At 40.0% G+C, this 18,036-nt stretch overlaps 2 protein-coding genes across 8 annotated transcripts in view; one reads left to right on the forward strand and one right to left on the reverse strand.

Moving 5' to 3' along the window:
- DNAJC27 (DnaJ heat shock protein family (Hsp40) member C27) overlaps positions 1 to 18,036 on the forward strand; it is a 54,011-nt gene that overhangs the window by 24,697 nt on the left and 11,278 nt on the right. For 6 of the 7 annotated variants that reach the window (XR_014234948.1, XR_014234949.1, XM_082357441.1 and 3 more), the window contains 2 exons: positions 3,186 to 3,350; positions 3,984 to 4,106. Coding sequence is in view for 5 of the 7 variants with exons in the window: in XM_082357441.1 (XP_082213567.1) it covers positions 3,186 to 3,350; positions 3,984 to 4,106 (288 nt within the window). In the remaining 2 variants the exon portion in view is untranslated. Of the gene's footprint in view, positions 1 to 3,185; positions 3,351 to 3,983; positions 4,107 to 7,059; positions 8,439 to 18,036 lie in introns of those variants that run through there. The other variant, XM_082357440.1, reaches the window with a different exon arrangement.
- Positions 9,135 to 18,028, reverse strand: LOC309612119 (exonuclease 1-like). The gene is given in 4 exon segments (XM_082357446.1): positions 9,135 to 12,432; positions 12,435 to 12,957; positions 13,300 to 13,553; positions 13,556 to 18,028. Coding segments are annotated over 4 exon segments (2,400 nt in total). The 5' UTR covers positions 13,857 to 18,028; the 3' UTR covers positions 9,135 to 11,110.

Below are 18,036 nucleotides of genomic sequence, written 5' to 3' on the forward strand. Positions count from 1 at the left end.
GGCCTGAGGGATATTAAACTAACAGCTTTCTCTAACCTACAAGCTAGAAAGTTTGCCATCTCTGCTTTAAAATTAAATAATTCCAGTTCCCTTAGCATCCTATTTAATTAAACTTTGGATGCAGCAGGTCTGCCAGGACTACAGTAGAAAGCTGTTTGGGGAGGTAAGAATAATGGAACTCTAGGGACCACTGAGGCATCAACTTTGACCTTTCCATTTTACAGAAACTAAGGCTTGAGGTAATAAAGTCACTTACTCAAGATGACAGCTAGTTGCTGAACCCAGACTTGAACTTGAGTCCCTTGAAAGAGAAATCCATTGAGCTCATTTAATTCTCTTTTTACACACAAATCTCCCTCTGAACAGCATGATCTGATTTTGGAATTCTTTCTTTTCCCTTTTGGCCTCTACTTTTGTTCTCTACTATAGCACATTCAGCCATTTGATTATACAAATACTTATACCTGCTAGGCCCAGGGGGTGACACAAAGATGATATGTTCCTTCATGTCGCTTACAGTCTAGTGGGGAAGACAGCTGGATATGCTACTAACTATGAAACTAGACAGGAAGTGACATGAGTGCTATTAGAAGTACAGAATGCTGTGGTATTCCAGGGGACATAGAGATTGCATTCTGTTTTGCAGGTGGAGGGGATTAGGCGGTGAGAAAGGGAGAAGAAGAAGCTACATGAAAGATACAGCATTATAGCTAGATCTTAGAAAATGAAAGATGAAGAGGTATCCATTTCCAGGTGGAGTTAAGAAGGCATAGGACAGGTTTGGGGAATGAGAGATTATCCAGTTTGAAGTACAGGGAACAGGAGGGGGATAAAGCTGGGAAGTTGGTGGAGGACTGATCAGACACTGTTAATATCAGTTAAAAGAGTTTGAACTTTGGAGGGTGGGCAGTAGGGAAACACTAAAGAATTTTTGAGCCAGGGCTTTAAAAAGATACATATGCACAATATATAACGTTGCTAGGGAGATTGCTTAGAAGACTCTTGCAGTCATGCAGTCAAGAGATAATGTTGGCAATGAAAATGGAAAGGAAGTGACAGTGCAAGAAGTATGGCAGAGGTGGCTTCTACAGAACTGTTTGAATCTGCTGGGCAAAGGGACAGAAGAGCAGCAGAGGCTAACACCAGGCTTTCAACCTGAGTGGCTCAGCGAGGGCTGTGCTGCTTCATCACTAGAAGTTCAAGAGAAGGAAAAGTTTAGGAAGGAATGAATTGGAGGGTTTCCTGTTGTGCAGATTGAATCTGAGTTTCCAACAGGACATTCAGCTGGAAGTCTAGCACTCATTGGAAATGTGGATCTAGAAGCGCCGATGAAAGGACTCAGCTTGGAGGTTCTCACAGATGAAACCGCGCAAGTGGTTGATTTTGCTGAGTTGGGAGGAAGGATAACAGAGAAAGGACGAGGGCCCAGGACAGGGTTTGGAATTGTGGCGGCTGACTGGAGTGGGAGCAATGGAGAGAAGAGAGTCAGTGGAAGAGAGATCAGTTAAGAACCTGGAGAATGTGGTGTGTGGGAGCCCAGGCAGCAGGAGTTTCTAGACAGAAGGGAAAACTCTATTGTAACTCCTGCAGGAGGGCTAAGGGCCATGAGTACTGAGGGTAGAAGACACCTTCCTGGTCTTCATCACATTAAATTCGTTCCAATTTTGTTGGTTTTGATTTTAGGGGATAGCTTTCTATGTTCATATAAATTAAGAGGCACTTACATTCTTGGTCCGGTGCCTCTTTATGCTCAGAAACCTATAGACACTTCATGCCAGATGTGTGAGAGATGTCGTCATTCTTACTACATATCCAGCGTGAGTCTGAGTACTTACTGGAATTTTCTGAAAAGAACGTATAATACATGGCCTCTGTCAAGATTCTTACTGGAATTTTAGCCTGAAACCCCCAGTCTGTCAGTGTTGTTCCTTATCCGCCTAACCTGTCACGTTAGCGCCTCTACCACTTTATTGCGCCCTGTACTCCATGCTGCCTATTCCCAGAATTGAAGATATGCCCCAGAGGTCAGTTGCCATTTTTTTTTTAAAGGAACATTTATTTATTTGTTTGTTTATTTATTTATTTATTTTTGGCTGCGTTGGGTCTTTGTTGCTGCACGTGGGCTTTCTCTAGTTGCGGTGAGCGGGGACTACTCTTTGTTGCTGTGCGCGAGCTTCTCACTGCGGTGACTTCTCTTGTTGCGGAGTACAGGCTCTAGGCATGCGCACTTCAGTTGTGGCATGCGGGCTCTAGAAACACAGGCTCAGTAGTTGTGGCACACGGGCTTAGTTGCTCCGCGGCATGTGGGATCTTCCCGGACCAGGGCTCGAACCCATGTCCCCTGCATTGGCAGGCGGATTCTTAACCACTGCACCACCAGGGAAGTCCTCAGTTGCCCTTTTTAATAAGAACATCAAAGGAGGACAGTCAGAATGAAGGGAGAAGGTGCTGATACACATTGTTTTCCAGGCACTATTTAGGTGCTCTGCCTTCATTATCTCATTTAATCCTCATAATAACCCTGTGAAGTAAGTAGTGTTATCCCCATTTTACAGATGAGGAAACTGAGATGCAGAGAGGTTATGTGACTTGCCCAAGATCACACAACTAGTAAGTAAGTGTGAACTCAGATCTGACTCCAGAGCCCATGCTCTTTTCCACTGCATCACACAGACACTCAGAGTTTGGAGTTCTAGAGTTGGTATAGAGACCCAAGAGTCATAGGGAGGTTCTGCCTAGCATTCTGGGGGAAGCCGGCTTTGGGATGTGATATATAAATGGCTGTACCTACTGCTGATACTTGTGTCATTTTTTGCCTTAAGTTCTTTTTAATTATTCACTCACCTTCCTAGTTCTCCCGAAGAAGAATGCTATATAATTTGTGTTCTTTTAAAGACTTACTAACAACAATTAAAGATTGATCGCCTCTGGGGAGTGGAACTGGAGGTGAGGAGGGGTGGGGCAGGAGGCTATTAGTTCCATCACAAGTCCTTCTATACTAAGTGACTTTTTTTATTATTATTATGTTACTTTGACTTTATAAAAAGCCCTCCAAAGGCCAGTAGTATAATTAGAAAACACTATGAATACACAAAAGAACACACTTTGCTAAGTCAATGACCGCGAGATATACTTTTATAAAATCATAATACGTACGTTTTGTGCACCTGTTCTTTTATGTAAAGGTTCGTAATGAGTTTTACAAGGACACACAGGGTGTGATACTGGTCTATGATGTTGGGCAGAAAGATTCCTTTGATGCCCTTGATGCATGGCTGGCAGAAATGAAGCAAGATCTTGGACCTCACGGAAACATGGAAAATATTGTATTTGCAGTGTGTGCCAACAAGGTAACTGCTTTGGAAATGGTATGCTCAACTTTCTAGGTTCATTATGGGAAGAGTGTGGCTGAGTTTTGGGGAATAAATAAAAAGACAAAAATTCTGCAGTCTGAAATATGGGAATCAACAGCTTTTCAAAACAAAGGTCCCTAAAACAAAAACAATTAAAAAATAAAACCTGGCATATCAGGATTTTTATCCATTTTTTTTCACTGGTGCCATACTTGGGGAGGATATTGGTGACTGAGCAGGAGAGGTGGAGCCTAATAATAACACTCTGACCTGATTGGAGGAGGGGAAGCAACTAGGTGAAATGTGGACTGTGGAAAGGTGTGAAGGGCAGACCATGGCCCTCAGGTGTGGCAGGTGTGATGAAGCCAGCTTTCACAGAGGTGAGCAGCAGCAGTGTTCTCAAGGGAGAATGCTGGTATCAGGCACTTGTGGTTTTGCCACAGAAAATCAGTCCACATTCAGTGTAAGTAATTTTTTAATCTTTTTTGTTCCTGATAATTTTATATGCTAGTGCTGGGGTTCACTTAAGAGTTTTTGCCTCAGCAAAGGATTGACAGAGGCCTACTGGGCCTATTCTAGTGGGACATGGTTGGAATCTTCTCTCCCCCTGCCCCCAACTTTTAATTTCAGATCGACTGTGCTAAGCACCGCTGTGTTGATGAAAGTGAAGGACGTCTTTGGGCTGAAAGCAAAGGGTTCCTGTATTTCGAAACTTCAGCTCAAACTGGAGAAGGAATCAGTGAGATGTTCCAGGTAACCTAGCGTTTTATTGTTTTAGAGTTTGTGTCAAGGCTGACCATACCAAATTTTAGTGTAAATTATGAGAAGCAAAAGAGTAATAGGGATTTCTCATTAGAATAAGCTCTTTCTTTTCAGAAGCTAGTAAGAAAGGAAGAATGGGAGAGAGAGGGAGAGAATGAGTGTGTGTGTATGTGTGATATTTGTCTGCTGTCTGTTTTAGACCAGATCTGGCTGCTCATCAGAATTACCTGAGGAAATTCTTCAAAATACAAATTGCTGGGCTCCAGACCTACCGGAAGCTTAATGTTTTGATGGAGCTGAGGAATCTATATTTTGAAAAATCTCTCTAGGTGATCCTGATGATCATCAAGTTTAACAACACTTATTATATACTTACTTAAATGGGACAAAGTTTTTCTTTAAAACCACCTTTGGTTACATTTGTATGCATAATCAAATGAAGGCATTACTTTGGCAAAATTGCCTTGCCATAGCTAATATAATCCTATATCTTAGCCCATGGGGGTACAGTTAGAGACCAGGAGACTATCATTGCAGAATCCAGCCAATCATACGTAAAAGTTCAGTCTCACCGATCACGTAGGCAATAGAAGGATGGACTAACATGGCAACCTGAATAGATGGTCATTTTTTAGAATTTACTAATCTAGAATAATTTTAAGGGGGGGGAGACTACCTAAACAACAAATTATAGTCAACTCTTTTTTTTTTAATTTTTCTTTTTTTAAAAAAATTAATTAATTAATTTTTGGCTGCGTTGGGTCTTTGTTGCTACATGCAGGCTTTCTCTAGTTGTGGTGAGCAGGGACTACTCCTTTAGGTGCTTGTGCTTCTTATTGCGGTAGCTTCTCTTGTTGTGGAGCACGGGCTCTAGGCATGCGGGCTTCAGTAGTTGTGGCGCACGGGCTCTAGAGCGCAGGCTCAGTAGTGGCGCAGGGGCTTAGTTGCTCCATAGCATGTGGGATCTTCCCGGTCCAGGGCTTGAACCCATGTCCCCTACATTGGCAGGCAGATTCTTTTCTTTTTTAGGTAAGAAGTGGATTTAATTAATTAATTAATTTATTTACTTATTTATTTTTGGGCTGCGTTGGGTCTTCATTGCTGTGCGCAGGCTTTCTCTAGTTGTGGCAAGTGGGGGCTACTCTTCGTTGCGGTGCGCGGGCTTCTCATTGTGGTGGCTTCTCTTGTTGCAGAGCATGGGCTCTAGGTGTGCAGGCTTCAGTAGTTGCAGCACGCGGGTTCAGTAGTTGTGGCACGCGGGCACTAGAGCGCATGGGCTTCAGTAGTTGCTGCACGTGGGCTCAGTAGTTGCGGCTCGCGGGCTCTAGAGCGTGTGGGCTTCAGTAGTTGTGGCTCGCAGGCTCTAGAGTGCAGGCTCAGTAGTTGTGGCGCACAGGCTTAGTTGCTCCGCAACATGTGGAATATTCCCAGACCAGGGATCGAACCCATGTCCCCTGCATTGGCAGGCGTATTCTTAACCACTGCACCACCAGGGAAGTCCTAAAGTAGATTTATTTAGAGAGAAACACTCTCCACAGACAGAGCGTGGGCCATCTCAGAAGGTGAGAGCGGCCTTGGGAGAAACACTTCACAGACAGAGTGTGGGCCATCTCAGAAGGTGAGAAAGGCTGGCCGGCAGATTCTTAACCAGTACGCCACCAGGGAAGTCCAGTCAACTCTTAATTATAGATACATTTGAAAGTAAGTGGTGGCATGAATAATGCATTTTTTCTTATGAATATATCTGATATTTTGGGAATTTTTAGCATTTCAGATAATGTAGCTATACTATAACGAGTTGTTCTTAATTATCGAGTGGGATTTTATTTAATCTTTTGTACTGAATATCCTTCTAACAAGATGTCACCCCTCCTACTAGAAGACAGGTTTTATCCTTGGCTGACAGGCTGAATTGGGCATCAGTAACATCTATTTCAAGACCAAGTAAGGTTGATATTGGTTTGCCACTTTTCTATTCTTTTGAATACATAGACTATATAGGTACATAGTTTGTACCTATATGTATGCAATCATGATACTTAACCATTTAAATTAAATTAACCAGTTAAACTTCTGGAGAAGTTTACATCTCATATGAGACTCTTAACAACGTGTGGCAGGTATCGTTCTCATTTCAGATATGAGGACATCTAAGAGTAGTAGTGATTTGTCCAAGAGGTATAAATAACTGTTAGAGATTAAATTTCTTTCAGCACTTTGAAGATACTGGTTCATTCTCTTCTGGCCTCTACTGTATCCCATGAGATGTTAGCACCTGTTCTTACTCTTATTCCTTTATATATAACGTGTCCTTTTTTTCCTCCAGCTACTTTCAAGAGTTTATCTTTGATTTTCAGCAGTTGTGCTATGTGCCTAGGTGTGGTTCTCTTTATATTTATCTTACTTGGGGTTTGTTGATTTTCTTGGATTGGTAAGCAGGTGTTTTTCATCAAATTTGGGAATTTTTTTTTTTAAACCATTATTTCTTTCAATTTTTTTTTAAATGGCTTAATAAATTATAAGGCCAACATTTTACTTTATGATATGGATAGCCTAGTAAGTTACATTATAAGCAAACTCTGTCATAAAATATACCACCCAGGAAATAAAACTTTGCCAGCAATTCCCAGAATCTGTTCCATGTGCTTCGTTTTAATATCAATGTCCAACCACCCCACCCCCTGTAACCACCACCCTAAATTTTATAGTTATCACTTCTTTATATTTCTCTATTGTTTAATCACCAGAATGTGCATCCCTAAATAATCTAGTTTAGTTCTGTCCTTTTTTTAATATGGGATTTTCCTCTCCATCCCCTTCCTTACAATTTATCTGTTGAGAATCCAAGGGCATTTAACCTGCAGTTTCTTGCAGACTGGATTTTGCTAATTGCACACTCATGTTGCAGTCCCACATGTTCCTCTGTCCTCTGTATTTCCTGCAGTTCGGCAGCTGGATCCAGAGGAATGATCAGACTCATCTCCAATCCCTTGGCAAGACTACAGAGGATGCTGAGTTCTTTCGTTATGAGACACAAAGTGTCTGGTTATGATGTTAATAGCAGCTGATGCTCAAAGCCTAAATCCATTAATCCACTGGGGGTTGCAAAACGGTGATATTATCTCTTTTTCATTATTAGAACAGTAAAAAGAGATTTATCTTGTTTTATTACCCATTGGTACAGTACAGACAGGGAAAATGCCTGATATTTCTCCTTTTATTTTCCCATATTCAAGATAATGAATTGATATTCCATCATCCTCTGAAGGTGACCAATTTTTTAAAAATATGTTTATGATGGGTTCCAGTAAACAATTATTATCTTTTCAAGATCAAATTCTCCCATGTTTGGACAGGGGGGGCCTCTTCAGGTGTCTCCTTAATCATTTTGAAATTACATTAGTAGTCAGTAAAGGCTTCTGTTTCAACAAGATATCCCAGGCTTGTCTTTTACACTTCATTTCCAGACTATTTTTCCAAGAAGCTCTCATTTCTTTCGGTGAAAAATGGTACTTTAAGACTACAAGCTGAGTGATAGGGATGCTCATTGGTACTGGATTGGTTAATTTTTTTCTCTGGGTCTCTTCAGTGTGTATATACATGTTCTATACATGTATATATATAGTATGTGTGTATATACATTCATAAGTCTCTATCAGTACTCCCAACCCAAGTTTATAACTACATTTAAAAAAAATTAACCTGTTCTGTATTTTATCTGTATCTCCTTTCTCTAGACATTGAGAATCCTGGTTCTCAAGAAAATTGGGGATGAATTAAAATATCCCATAAATATTCATTTATTCTATCCCACATTATATACACAATGGTCCTAAAATAACAATATCAGACTACTGCTATGAGCTAAACCAAATGTTTTGCATATGGTCTCTCCTCTGTAGTTGTACTACCTGTGTCATCTGGGCATACAGCCATTGCATATCATACTCTCCCTTTTAGCTCTCAAATTTTTTTTTTTTTTTAAAGCAGAATCTGAATCAGTTGGTTTGGGACTGGGCCTAAGAGTCTGCATTTTTTTTTTTAACCTTTATTTATTTATTTATTTATGGCTGTGTTGGTTCTTCATTTCTGTGCGAGGGCTTTCTCTAGTTGTGGCAAGTGGGGGCCACTCTTCATTGCGGTGCGCGGGCCTCTCATTATCGCGGCCTCTCTTGTTGCGGAGCACAGGCTCCAGACGCGCAGGCTCAGTAGGTGTGGCTCACGGGCCTAGTTGCTCCGTGGCATGTGGGATCCTCCCAGACCAGGGCTCAAACCCGTGACCACTGCATTGACAGGCAGATTCTCAACCATTGCGCCACCAGGGAAGCCCTAGCTCTCAAATTTTTAACTGTACAAGTCACTATGTTTGATGGTCACCACAACCTTTATGGTGCTGTTTCTCTATTTCAGTTATTTTCTGATTTCTCAGGAAGAGCTTAGCGAGCAGTATTTTCCAAATTCTTGTTCGATGGATAAGTTTGTGCCCTTTATAATTGAAAGTCGATTTTGTTGAACATAAAAGCCTTTGCTTACATTTTCCCTTGAGTATCTTAACACGTTATTCCATTTTCTTCAGGTGTAAAGAATAATTGTGGAAAAGTCTGATGATCATCTTTTTTTTTTCTTTCATGTCACTTGCTGTTCTTGCCTACCCAGAGGATTTTTCCTTTCTTTAAAGTAACTTGTTGTCATTTATGACTTGATGTTGGCAGTTTTGGATCAATAATCTTGGGTATAATAGTGCATTTAAAAAATATTGTTTCAAATCTTTTAAAAATTAACAAAGTTTTCTGAAAATAGGAGTTTTTTTCTTCAGAGACTCCTATTATCTGTATATTGGACCTTCTGCCTCATCTTCAACATCTGTCACTTCCTAATCTTTTAAAGTGTTTTTTTCCATTTTTTTTTTTGATTTTTACCTATTTCTTTTAAGGCATCATCTATCTGTATGTTTATTTGCTTGTGTTCCTTCTAGTTTAGGCTTAATTTCCAAAATTTTTTTCTAATCTTTTCCTGAGCTTATCTTTTTTTTTTTTCTTCTGAGTTTTTCCAATTCTAAATTTCCTTCGTATCCTACACTATTTTCTTAATAACTTCTAGCACATTTTGAAATAGACTGGTTTTGATCTGCTCTGGGGACCTTTCTGGTAGATTTTCATTATTTGTAAAAAATGTTATTCTGCTCTTGACTCTTTTAAATCGATTTTGTAAGGGATTGATCTAAAAACTTTTCTGTGGTTTCTTCTTAAGTAAAAATAATTTTCTTTAACTTTGAGGAGGCATGGGTCATGGGAGCTTCTCAAACCTCAGCTGTTTTGTTGTTGTTGGTTTTTTTGTTTTTGTTTTCAGTGTTCAAAATCAAAAACAGTATTCTGCCGAGAGTTCTTGGTCAACCGTTCCTCCCTCCACTGTATCTAACCTTATCTTCCTTTGTGTCTGTTGTCACCCTCCTGCTCAGTTTTGGTTTTACAGCCAGCAGCGTCTCTTCTGTGGAGCCTTGACAGATACGGCAAATCATTTCAAGAGTTCATATGGACTACGTTGCTTCATTCCTTCAGACATTACTGCAGGTCTCCTGCACTCACTCACCACTGGAATGCTCAAAGCCTCTCCCAGTTTCAAATGGCTGTTTGCAACTTGGCCTGCTATGTGTTTCAATAATCATTCTATATTAAGTTCCGTTCTCAGGTCCATTAGATGCCCTATTGCCATCCTCTACTTGTCGCAAATAGATGCCAGTACCACTTTGTAGTCTTGTGGCTTTTGGTAGCTTGTCTTCACCCACTTATATGTCAGGATTTAAGTATATGATGCCACCTAAATTTGTTGTAATGTTGTTCATTAGTATTTTGACTTTGCTATCCAGTTGCTGCTATGCGGCGGTTCGGAGATTGACAAATTACAGCACTGCTGCCATCTTCCCTTTCTTAATTTGTTCTATAACAGGAAACATTCACAGAAAGTTCAAATTTGCTTTTGTTCTTTGTATTTGGTCTTTTCCAGATTTTTTTTTTAAATTTTTGTCTCCTTTTAACATTTTTACGCTGCTTCTTACCATGTTATGTTTTTTGTTCCACTCTGACCTCCTCAACTAAGTCTCATTTAAAAATTAAAATGCTCTGGATCCCTTTCCTTTATCCTCTATATCTCAGCCACTTTTACAATTCCTTTACTTCCTGTCAGATTGTCACTTACTTCACTTCCTTACTTCAGATCTTCACTTGCATGGCTGGTTTTCTTTCCAAGAATCTATTCCTTTGCAGAGTATGTACACATCATAGACCCTGCAGATTTAGTATTTTACATTGCACCTAGGACACTAGTTTTAAATATACGTTAAGGAATTTTTAGCCCACACTTCAAAAAAGACATATAGGAGAAACAGGCTATTTTGAAGTTTAAGAATATTAATGATATAAGAAGTAGTTCCTTTCATATGATGCTGAAACCAATTTTCTTTTACTGTCAATCTGTAACCCAGCCAAACTCTTCAGGGAAAACAGAGCACTGCCCCATTTATGCAATGATTTTTAACCCTTCCAACTACCCCTCCCATCCCAACAACTGTATTTCCAATTCAACCCCGAAAGACAGATAGGAAAGGCAGGTGAAAAAACCATAGCTCGACGAAACACAGTAATTTCCTCTAGTATAAAATGACCACAGAATTGTGGTTTTCCATTTACCATCCTTGTACTTGACAACATTACAGAAATCTTTATAGTAGATTTTTGTAAGTTCCAAGGGACTTGCTCAATTAACATTAAAACTTCGAAAACGTGTCAAAACCAAATTTCTCTAGTTAGCTTCTTATGAAAATATAAAAAGCTGAACAAAAACAGTTACATAGTTAATATACAAAATGTACTCTATTTAAAAATAAATAGCATAGATCTAAGAACAAATCTTTCATACTGATAACTGCTTCATTCTCAAACAGGACATGAAATTGATGGAGATTCTCTTGCAGGCAATAGCCTCCCAGCTGCCTGTGTTTATTGGAATATTGCTCTCTGAACACGCATACAGTCAGAATTGTTAAATATATCCTCTTCTTCTGGAGTTAGTTGGATGTTATCTTTGACTGGAGACAGGGGATCTGGCTTCTTACAAGAAGGAAGCTTCTCAGAATCTATTTTAAACACAAAATTTTTCCAGAGTTCATTGATTTTTATCTGCAATCCTGGCCTGTTCTCGGCATTATGATGATTTCTCTTATGGATACTTGATGGCTTCTTGCTCAGCCCACTGACTCTGGCAGGTACTGAAGGTTTGATCTTGGTTGTAGAAAGATTGTCCACAGAACTAGATTTATACAGCCCAGGAACCTCTGAATCTAAATCCTCACTAGAAGGCTGAGAAAGTTTTGATGCATTTAAATTGTGTGGTGATAAGTCCATGCTTTCCTGAGACTGTGAAGACCAATCCACTTCATGTAAGGGATGAGATTCATCACTTGACTCATCACTCTTTAACTGAGATGCATCAGATGGCTCATTATTCTCAGGCAGAGAGATGGGAGGATCACTCTTTCTAAGGAACTGCTGCAATGCTGCGCTTGGAGAGGGGCTTGGTGTTCTTGAAAAATCTCCAAGACTTCCAGACCAACTGAAACAACTTCTTAGTGTACCCAAGGTGGGTGGTGAGATGGTCCTCGTGAATCTGCTGGTCTTAAAAGACTGAGACTCTTCAGCAATCACAGTCACATCATCTGGAATATGCTCACTTGAATTATGTGCTACACTGATATCTAACAACTTCTTGCCATCTAGACAATCTGATTCATTTACATTGGTTTCTTTATCTGTGACAGCAGTTTCATCTAGAGACTGGCTGCTTGCTTTCTTTGATATACAGTCAGCAGAATCCAGAGAATTGGAAAAACACCTGCTTCTGGTTCCTGGAACCACAACTGCACCACTTTCTTCATTTTTTCTCTGTAAAAATGTTGCAAATTTGTTTATTGTCCTAAGTGGTGTGCTTAAGCTTTTTTTAATAGAAGTTCCATCTACCAGGTCAGGCATAAACCGTTCAGAAGAGTTCAATAATTTATTACCTTCACAACTATTTTTCTTGATCTTCTTTGTAAAGGAAGTAGAATACTGACCCAATAGATCATCTTCTGATAGCTCTTCACTTCTTGGTCTTTTTGCAATGGATGACTTCCTTGGAAGATTTAACCCTTTAGTACTAATCACTAGTTCAATGCCCACAGTACTTGGATTTTCCTTCACCTTTGTAGCATCTGAAACAATGTCCAGCTCAAGTCTAGGGCAATAGTTCTTATGCCAAATGCTATTAATATTAGATGATTTTGACATGTTTTGTCAGTCCAACTATGACTTCTTGATTGCGCAGGCACGGCAGTGTCTGGATTGTAGTCATCAGTCTGTTCGAAAGTATTTATATCTTTATTTCCAAGTGCTATTTGAAGAGCTATAGAATCATCAACATATCGCCCAGCATAGCTTAGTGTTTCAGGATCAGTGTCATCTTCATAGGCATTCAAGGGGATGAGTTTCCTTTTGATGGGATCAAAAACTAGCTGATAGAGGAAGGTATTATTGGCCCGAATAAATCCTTTGATGTAATCTTCTGGTACTGTTATATTCATCTTGAGATAATGTTCAATTTTCTTGATAACCTTTAAAATATCTGGATTGTTGGCTAGTCTCAGTACTTTGCAGGCTTTGGCTAATCCAATCCCACGCAGCGATGAGAGATAGTCACAGCCTGAAAGAATGCACATATAACGGAACTTCTCTTTTGTGAACACAACCCCAAGCTGTTTGCACATTCCTAGCCGAGCCTGATCAACTTCTAGTCCATTTCCAAAGTGATCCTTTTTTTTTTTTTTTTAAAGTTTTGTTTTGTTTTAATTTTATTTATTTATTCATTCATTTATTTATTCATTCATTTATGGCTGTGTTGGGTCCTCGTTTCTGTGCGAGGGCTCTCTCCAGTTGCAGCAAGTGGGGGCCACTCTTCATTGCGGTGCACGGGCCTCTCACTATCGTGGCCTCTCCTGTTGCGGAGCACAGGCTCCAGACGCGCAGGCTCAGTAATTGTGGCTCACGGGCCCAGTTGCTCCGCGGCACATGGGACCCTCCCAGACCAGGGCTCGAACCCGTGTCCCCTGCATCGGCAGGCAGACTCTCAACCACTGCGCCACCAGGGAAGCCCCCATTTTAAAAATAACCTTTTTACAGCCAAAAGCGAGGCGGTCAGAGTCTTCTGTAATTACAGTTTGTACAATACCAGCCTTGTTAAGATAGGCTAACTGTGCATCTGCTTCATATGGAGCCACAAGACAACCTACTCCCTGAGACCGAGCAGCCTTAATTACGTTGTGGGCCATAGCGTGTGTGATATTGATAGAACGGGTGAAACATTCTCTGACTTCTGAAACCTTCCCCTCACGAAGAAGCTGCTTTCCCTAAGAAGATTGACTTGTCTTCTTTCTCTTCTAGACTTCTCCACTTCCTTTTTAGAAGGTAAAGTACATCCATCAAATACCAGGATAGGCTTGATCCCATGAGATAGTAACATATTTACAAATTTCATACAAAATCCTACATACTTATCGGTAGGTTCACCTTTGGCTAGTTTTTCAGCACAAGCAACAGCTCCTTTGTGAAGCCAGCAGTATGTATCCACAGCTACTACCTGCCCTTTATACTTCCTCATGTGGACAGGTTCAGAAGCTTCTTTGATAAATTGCAGTAATCCTTGTATCCCCATAGTGCCAAGTTAAATTTTTTTCTAAGTTAGGTAAATATTCTCGAATAAATGTTTCCTCTTCAGCACAATGAGAACGATGGGGGGCCTTAGGCACAAAGCATCCTCAGGAGACTGCCCGCAGCACCAAGTAGTAGTGACAGCATAATGTCACCGCTCCATCCGTCTCACAGGGATTGGCAGGGCGGCCCACAAGCCCTTTCCAGGAGACACGTTCCTTTGGCCTCGTGCTCTGCACAGCCCGCTCCGCTCGCTTCCCGGGGAGGTCCCCCGCCGTCCCTCCGAGGGCAGCCCGGTGAGGGCTCAGAAGCCTATCCCCACGGCCCCCACTCGCCTGGGCCGGAGCACGCTAGGCGGCTGTGGGGAACTCAAGGGGCAGGGGTGCAGGGACGCAGCTGTGCACTGGCAGCCAGACCTTTCAATTTCTTCCAATTTTTTTTTGGCCCTATTCTCACTCTCTTTTCCTTCTGGGACTCCAATTATGTATATATTAGACCATTTTATTTTTTCCCATAATCCTTGAGACTGTTTATTTTTCTTCCATTTTCCTCTGTTTTTCAGATTACATAGTCTCTATTGATCTAATTTCAATCTGCTGTTAAATCTACCAAGTGAAGTTTTCAATTCACTACTTTTCAGTTGTAGAATTTGCATTTGGTTCTTTTGTGTAGTTCCAGTTCTTTGCTGAGATTCTCTGTTTACTCATTTTGAACATATTTTTCTTTATCTCTTTGAAATAGTTATAATAGCATCTTTACAGTCTTTGTCCAATATCTGAACCGTATTGGGTTCAGTTTCTATGGACTGCTTTTTTCTTGACTATGGATCACATTTTTGTTTCTTTGTATGAGTAGTGATTTTTGATTTAACACCAGACATTGTAGACAATACATTATAGAGACTCTAGATTTATTTTCCTCAGAAGAATGTTGGTTCTTGTTTCAGCAGGCAGTTCAGTTATTGGCAGATTACACTGAACTTGTGTAAGCTTGACTTTTTGCTTTAATAGCAAAGATCTGAAGGAAGCCCAAAGTGTTTCCCAAGCCCTTCTAATTTGGCAGGACTCAGCCTGCAAATTCTGTCCCCCTTGCAGATCTTGTCAGTTCTTGGTTTTAGGTTTTGTTAGGATGAATCTAACTCCTAAGACAAAGCCTTTCTGTGCTGTCTCAGCTAGATGCTAGGGGTATTAATGAGATGTTAAGGCAGTCTGTCTCCTCTGGCAAGGCCAAATTCTGGTGTCCCCAGGATGGCTCTTCCACTCGCACCACTAGTCAGTTCTGTTCTCAACCTCTTAGTAGCTATTATCTGATAAGCCTCAGGTGATCTCATCCTATGTATTTATAGCCTAGCCCTCAGCTACAAACTAGTACGGAACCTTCACATTGACTTCTGGGGCCCAACTCTGCACAACTCCCTCCTATCCAAGGCCGTACTCCACAGATTCTAGCCACTTCAGCATCCTCAAGCTCTCACCTCTGCCTCCTTGGCTCAGTGGGACTTTGTGTCTGCTCAGACTCTGGCTTTCTGTGACAGGGTCAGGAAATGGACTCCAGGTAGAGGACCAAGGAGCAGTCTTGCACTTGCTGTTGTCCACTACCTGAAAAGAGTTACCTCATATATTTGTTCACTTTTATAGTAGTTTATGGCAGGAGGTTCAGTCCAGTACCCATTACTCCAGCATGGCTGGCACTCAGACAAGGAATTTGAACAGACTTTTGACTTCAGTTCTAGCATTCTCTATATCACCACAGCTAGCCTTCTATAACATTATGTGTTATGGGTAAATGCTTGTGCCCTCAGAAATCTGTGAGTGTTTATATTTTAGGTTAACTTACAGACTAGAAGAAAATCTTATTGATACGTAGCACAAGCAAACATTTGGGAACTGTGATCCCTTTTAGGTTGCTTTTATTTTTTTAGATTAATCTTGGGTAGAACTAATGGATAGTCTTTAAAAAAAAAAAAGGGTAACAGAGTGTAATAAACTATTCTGTAAGTACTTAGAAGTAGTGCTTTCCTGCTGGTTCAATTTAATCAATACTTTCTTTGTTTCCTATATATTTAATAGACACTTTATGTCAGGAAGGAACTTGGTTTTATCTTACACTGTTAACACAGAGCAGTATTAAGATAGACTAAAACTAAGTTAACACTTCTCTTGTCTTGGTATCTAACGGCTTTTCCTTTGACACCCCTTTTCACATGTCAAGGCTTCTTGTTTAGGTTGCCAAATTGATTAGCTAATACTGGAGATAAAAAAGAGGAGTCAAAGAAAAGGATAAAATTTTTAGATGATAATAGGCACTATAGAAATATCTGGAAAAAAAAGAGGAAGAGATTAAAAAAGAAATGGAGGGATGAGGAGATAAGTCAATTTAAAAGCAGCCATAGTGTATTAAATTAGTCTTTTGAGTGAAGTTATTCAACAACAATAATAGTGCATAGAGCATGAAATATGAGCAGGATCAAAAAATAGTTTTCACTTTGAAAAACATTATAAAAATAGGAAAAGAATATCAACAGTTTACAGAACAAGAAAAGACCGATAAGCAGATGAAAAGATACTCAATTTCATTTATAATTAAAGAAATGAAATAAAAACTGTGAGATACACATCAGCTTGGCAAAAGTGAAGATGTATGATAATGCCCAATGTTGACAAGGGTGTGGGGAAATAAGCACTCCCATACACAGTGATGGGAGTATAAACTGGTATAGCCTTTTTGTATGAAAGTTGTCAAAATTGAAAAGTAAAATGCACGTACACTTTTATTCAGTAGTTATTCTTTTAGGAATTTATCCAAAAGCAGTATTCCCACAAGTGTGCAGAGATATATACACATAAAAAAATATTCACTAAAGCACTGTTTGTGAAAAAACCTAGAAACAATTGACCTTTCCAAGAATAGGGAGTTGGTTAAATAAATTATGGTATAGTCACACAGTAGAATACTGAACAGTCATTTAAAAGGAGGAATTGAGGAGGGGAGGGTAAGCTGGGACGAGGTGAGAGAGTGGCATTGACATAAATACACTACCAAATGTAAAATAGATAGCTAGTGGGAAGCAGCCGCAAAGCACAGGGAGATCAGCTCGGTGCTTTGTGACCACCTAGAGGGGTGGGACAGGGAGAGTGGGAAGGAGACGCAAGAGGGAGGGGATATGGGGATATATGTATACATAGAGCTGATTCACTTTGTTATACAGCAGAGACTAACACAACATTGTACAGCAATTATACTCCAATAAAGATGTAAAAAAAAAAACTAAGCAAAAGAAGGAAGGAAGTGTCTATATGCAGCTAGAGAAAGGTTCCAAGATTTATTATTATGTGAAAAAAAAATGCAAGGTGCTAAGCAGTGTGTTTAATCTGCTCTCTTTTATGTAAATGCATAGGGTTTGGATGTGTGTATGGACTGGGTACTGATAGAAAATTATTCTGGAAGGATACTGAAATAATATATTAACAATGGTTACCTCAAGGAGAGGAACTTGAGGGGTAGGGAGACAGTTTTCATTTTACACTTTTTCCTACTATTTGAATTTTTCTAACAATATTCACGTACTAGTTTTTTTTTTTTTTTTTTTAATAGTAATCTTTTATTTATTTATTTATTTATTTTTATATTTTATTTTTGGCTGTGTTGGGTCTTCGTTTCTGTGTGAGGGCTTCCTCTAGTTGTGACGAGGGTGGGCCACTCTTCATTGCGGTGCGCGGGCCTCTTCACTATCGCGGCCTCTCTTGTGGAGCACAGGCTCCAGACGCGCAGGCTCAGTAATTGTGGCTCACGGGCCCAGTTGCTCCGCGGCATGTGGGATCTTCCCAGACCAGGGCTCGAACCCGTGTTCCCTGCATTAGCAGGCAGATTCTCAACCACTGCGCCACCAGGGAAGCCCCCCATGTACTAGTTTTTAATTTCAAGTGTGGTTATCTGAGAGTAGGATTATAAGCCATTGAAATTTTATTCCTTATCCTTATTGTGTGCTTAAATATATATATATATACACACATATATGTATGTATAGTATGTATAGTATGAAAGAAAAAAATCTTCCAAAGTACATTTGCTTTATTGTGAATTTTAAGTTTTTGGAATACATTAAAATTCTTTAAGTTGATGGTTAGAAGGAATTCCTATTTTCTCAAAATCAGTTCTCCTCTGGGATGTGTTTTCTTTTTGCA

This window comes from Balaenoptera borealis (genome assembly GCF_965194805.1).
Source record: "Balaenoptera borealis genome assembly, chromosome: 15".
Taxonomy (NCBI): Eukaryota; Metazoa; Chordata; class Mammalia; order Artiodactyla; family Balaenopteridae; genus Balaenoptera; species Balaenoptera borealis.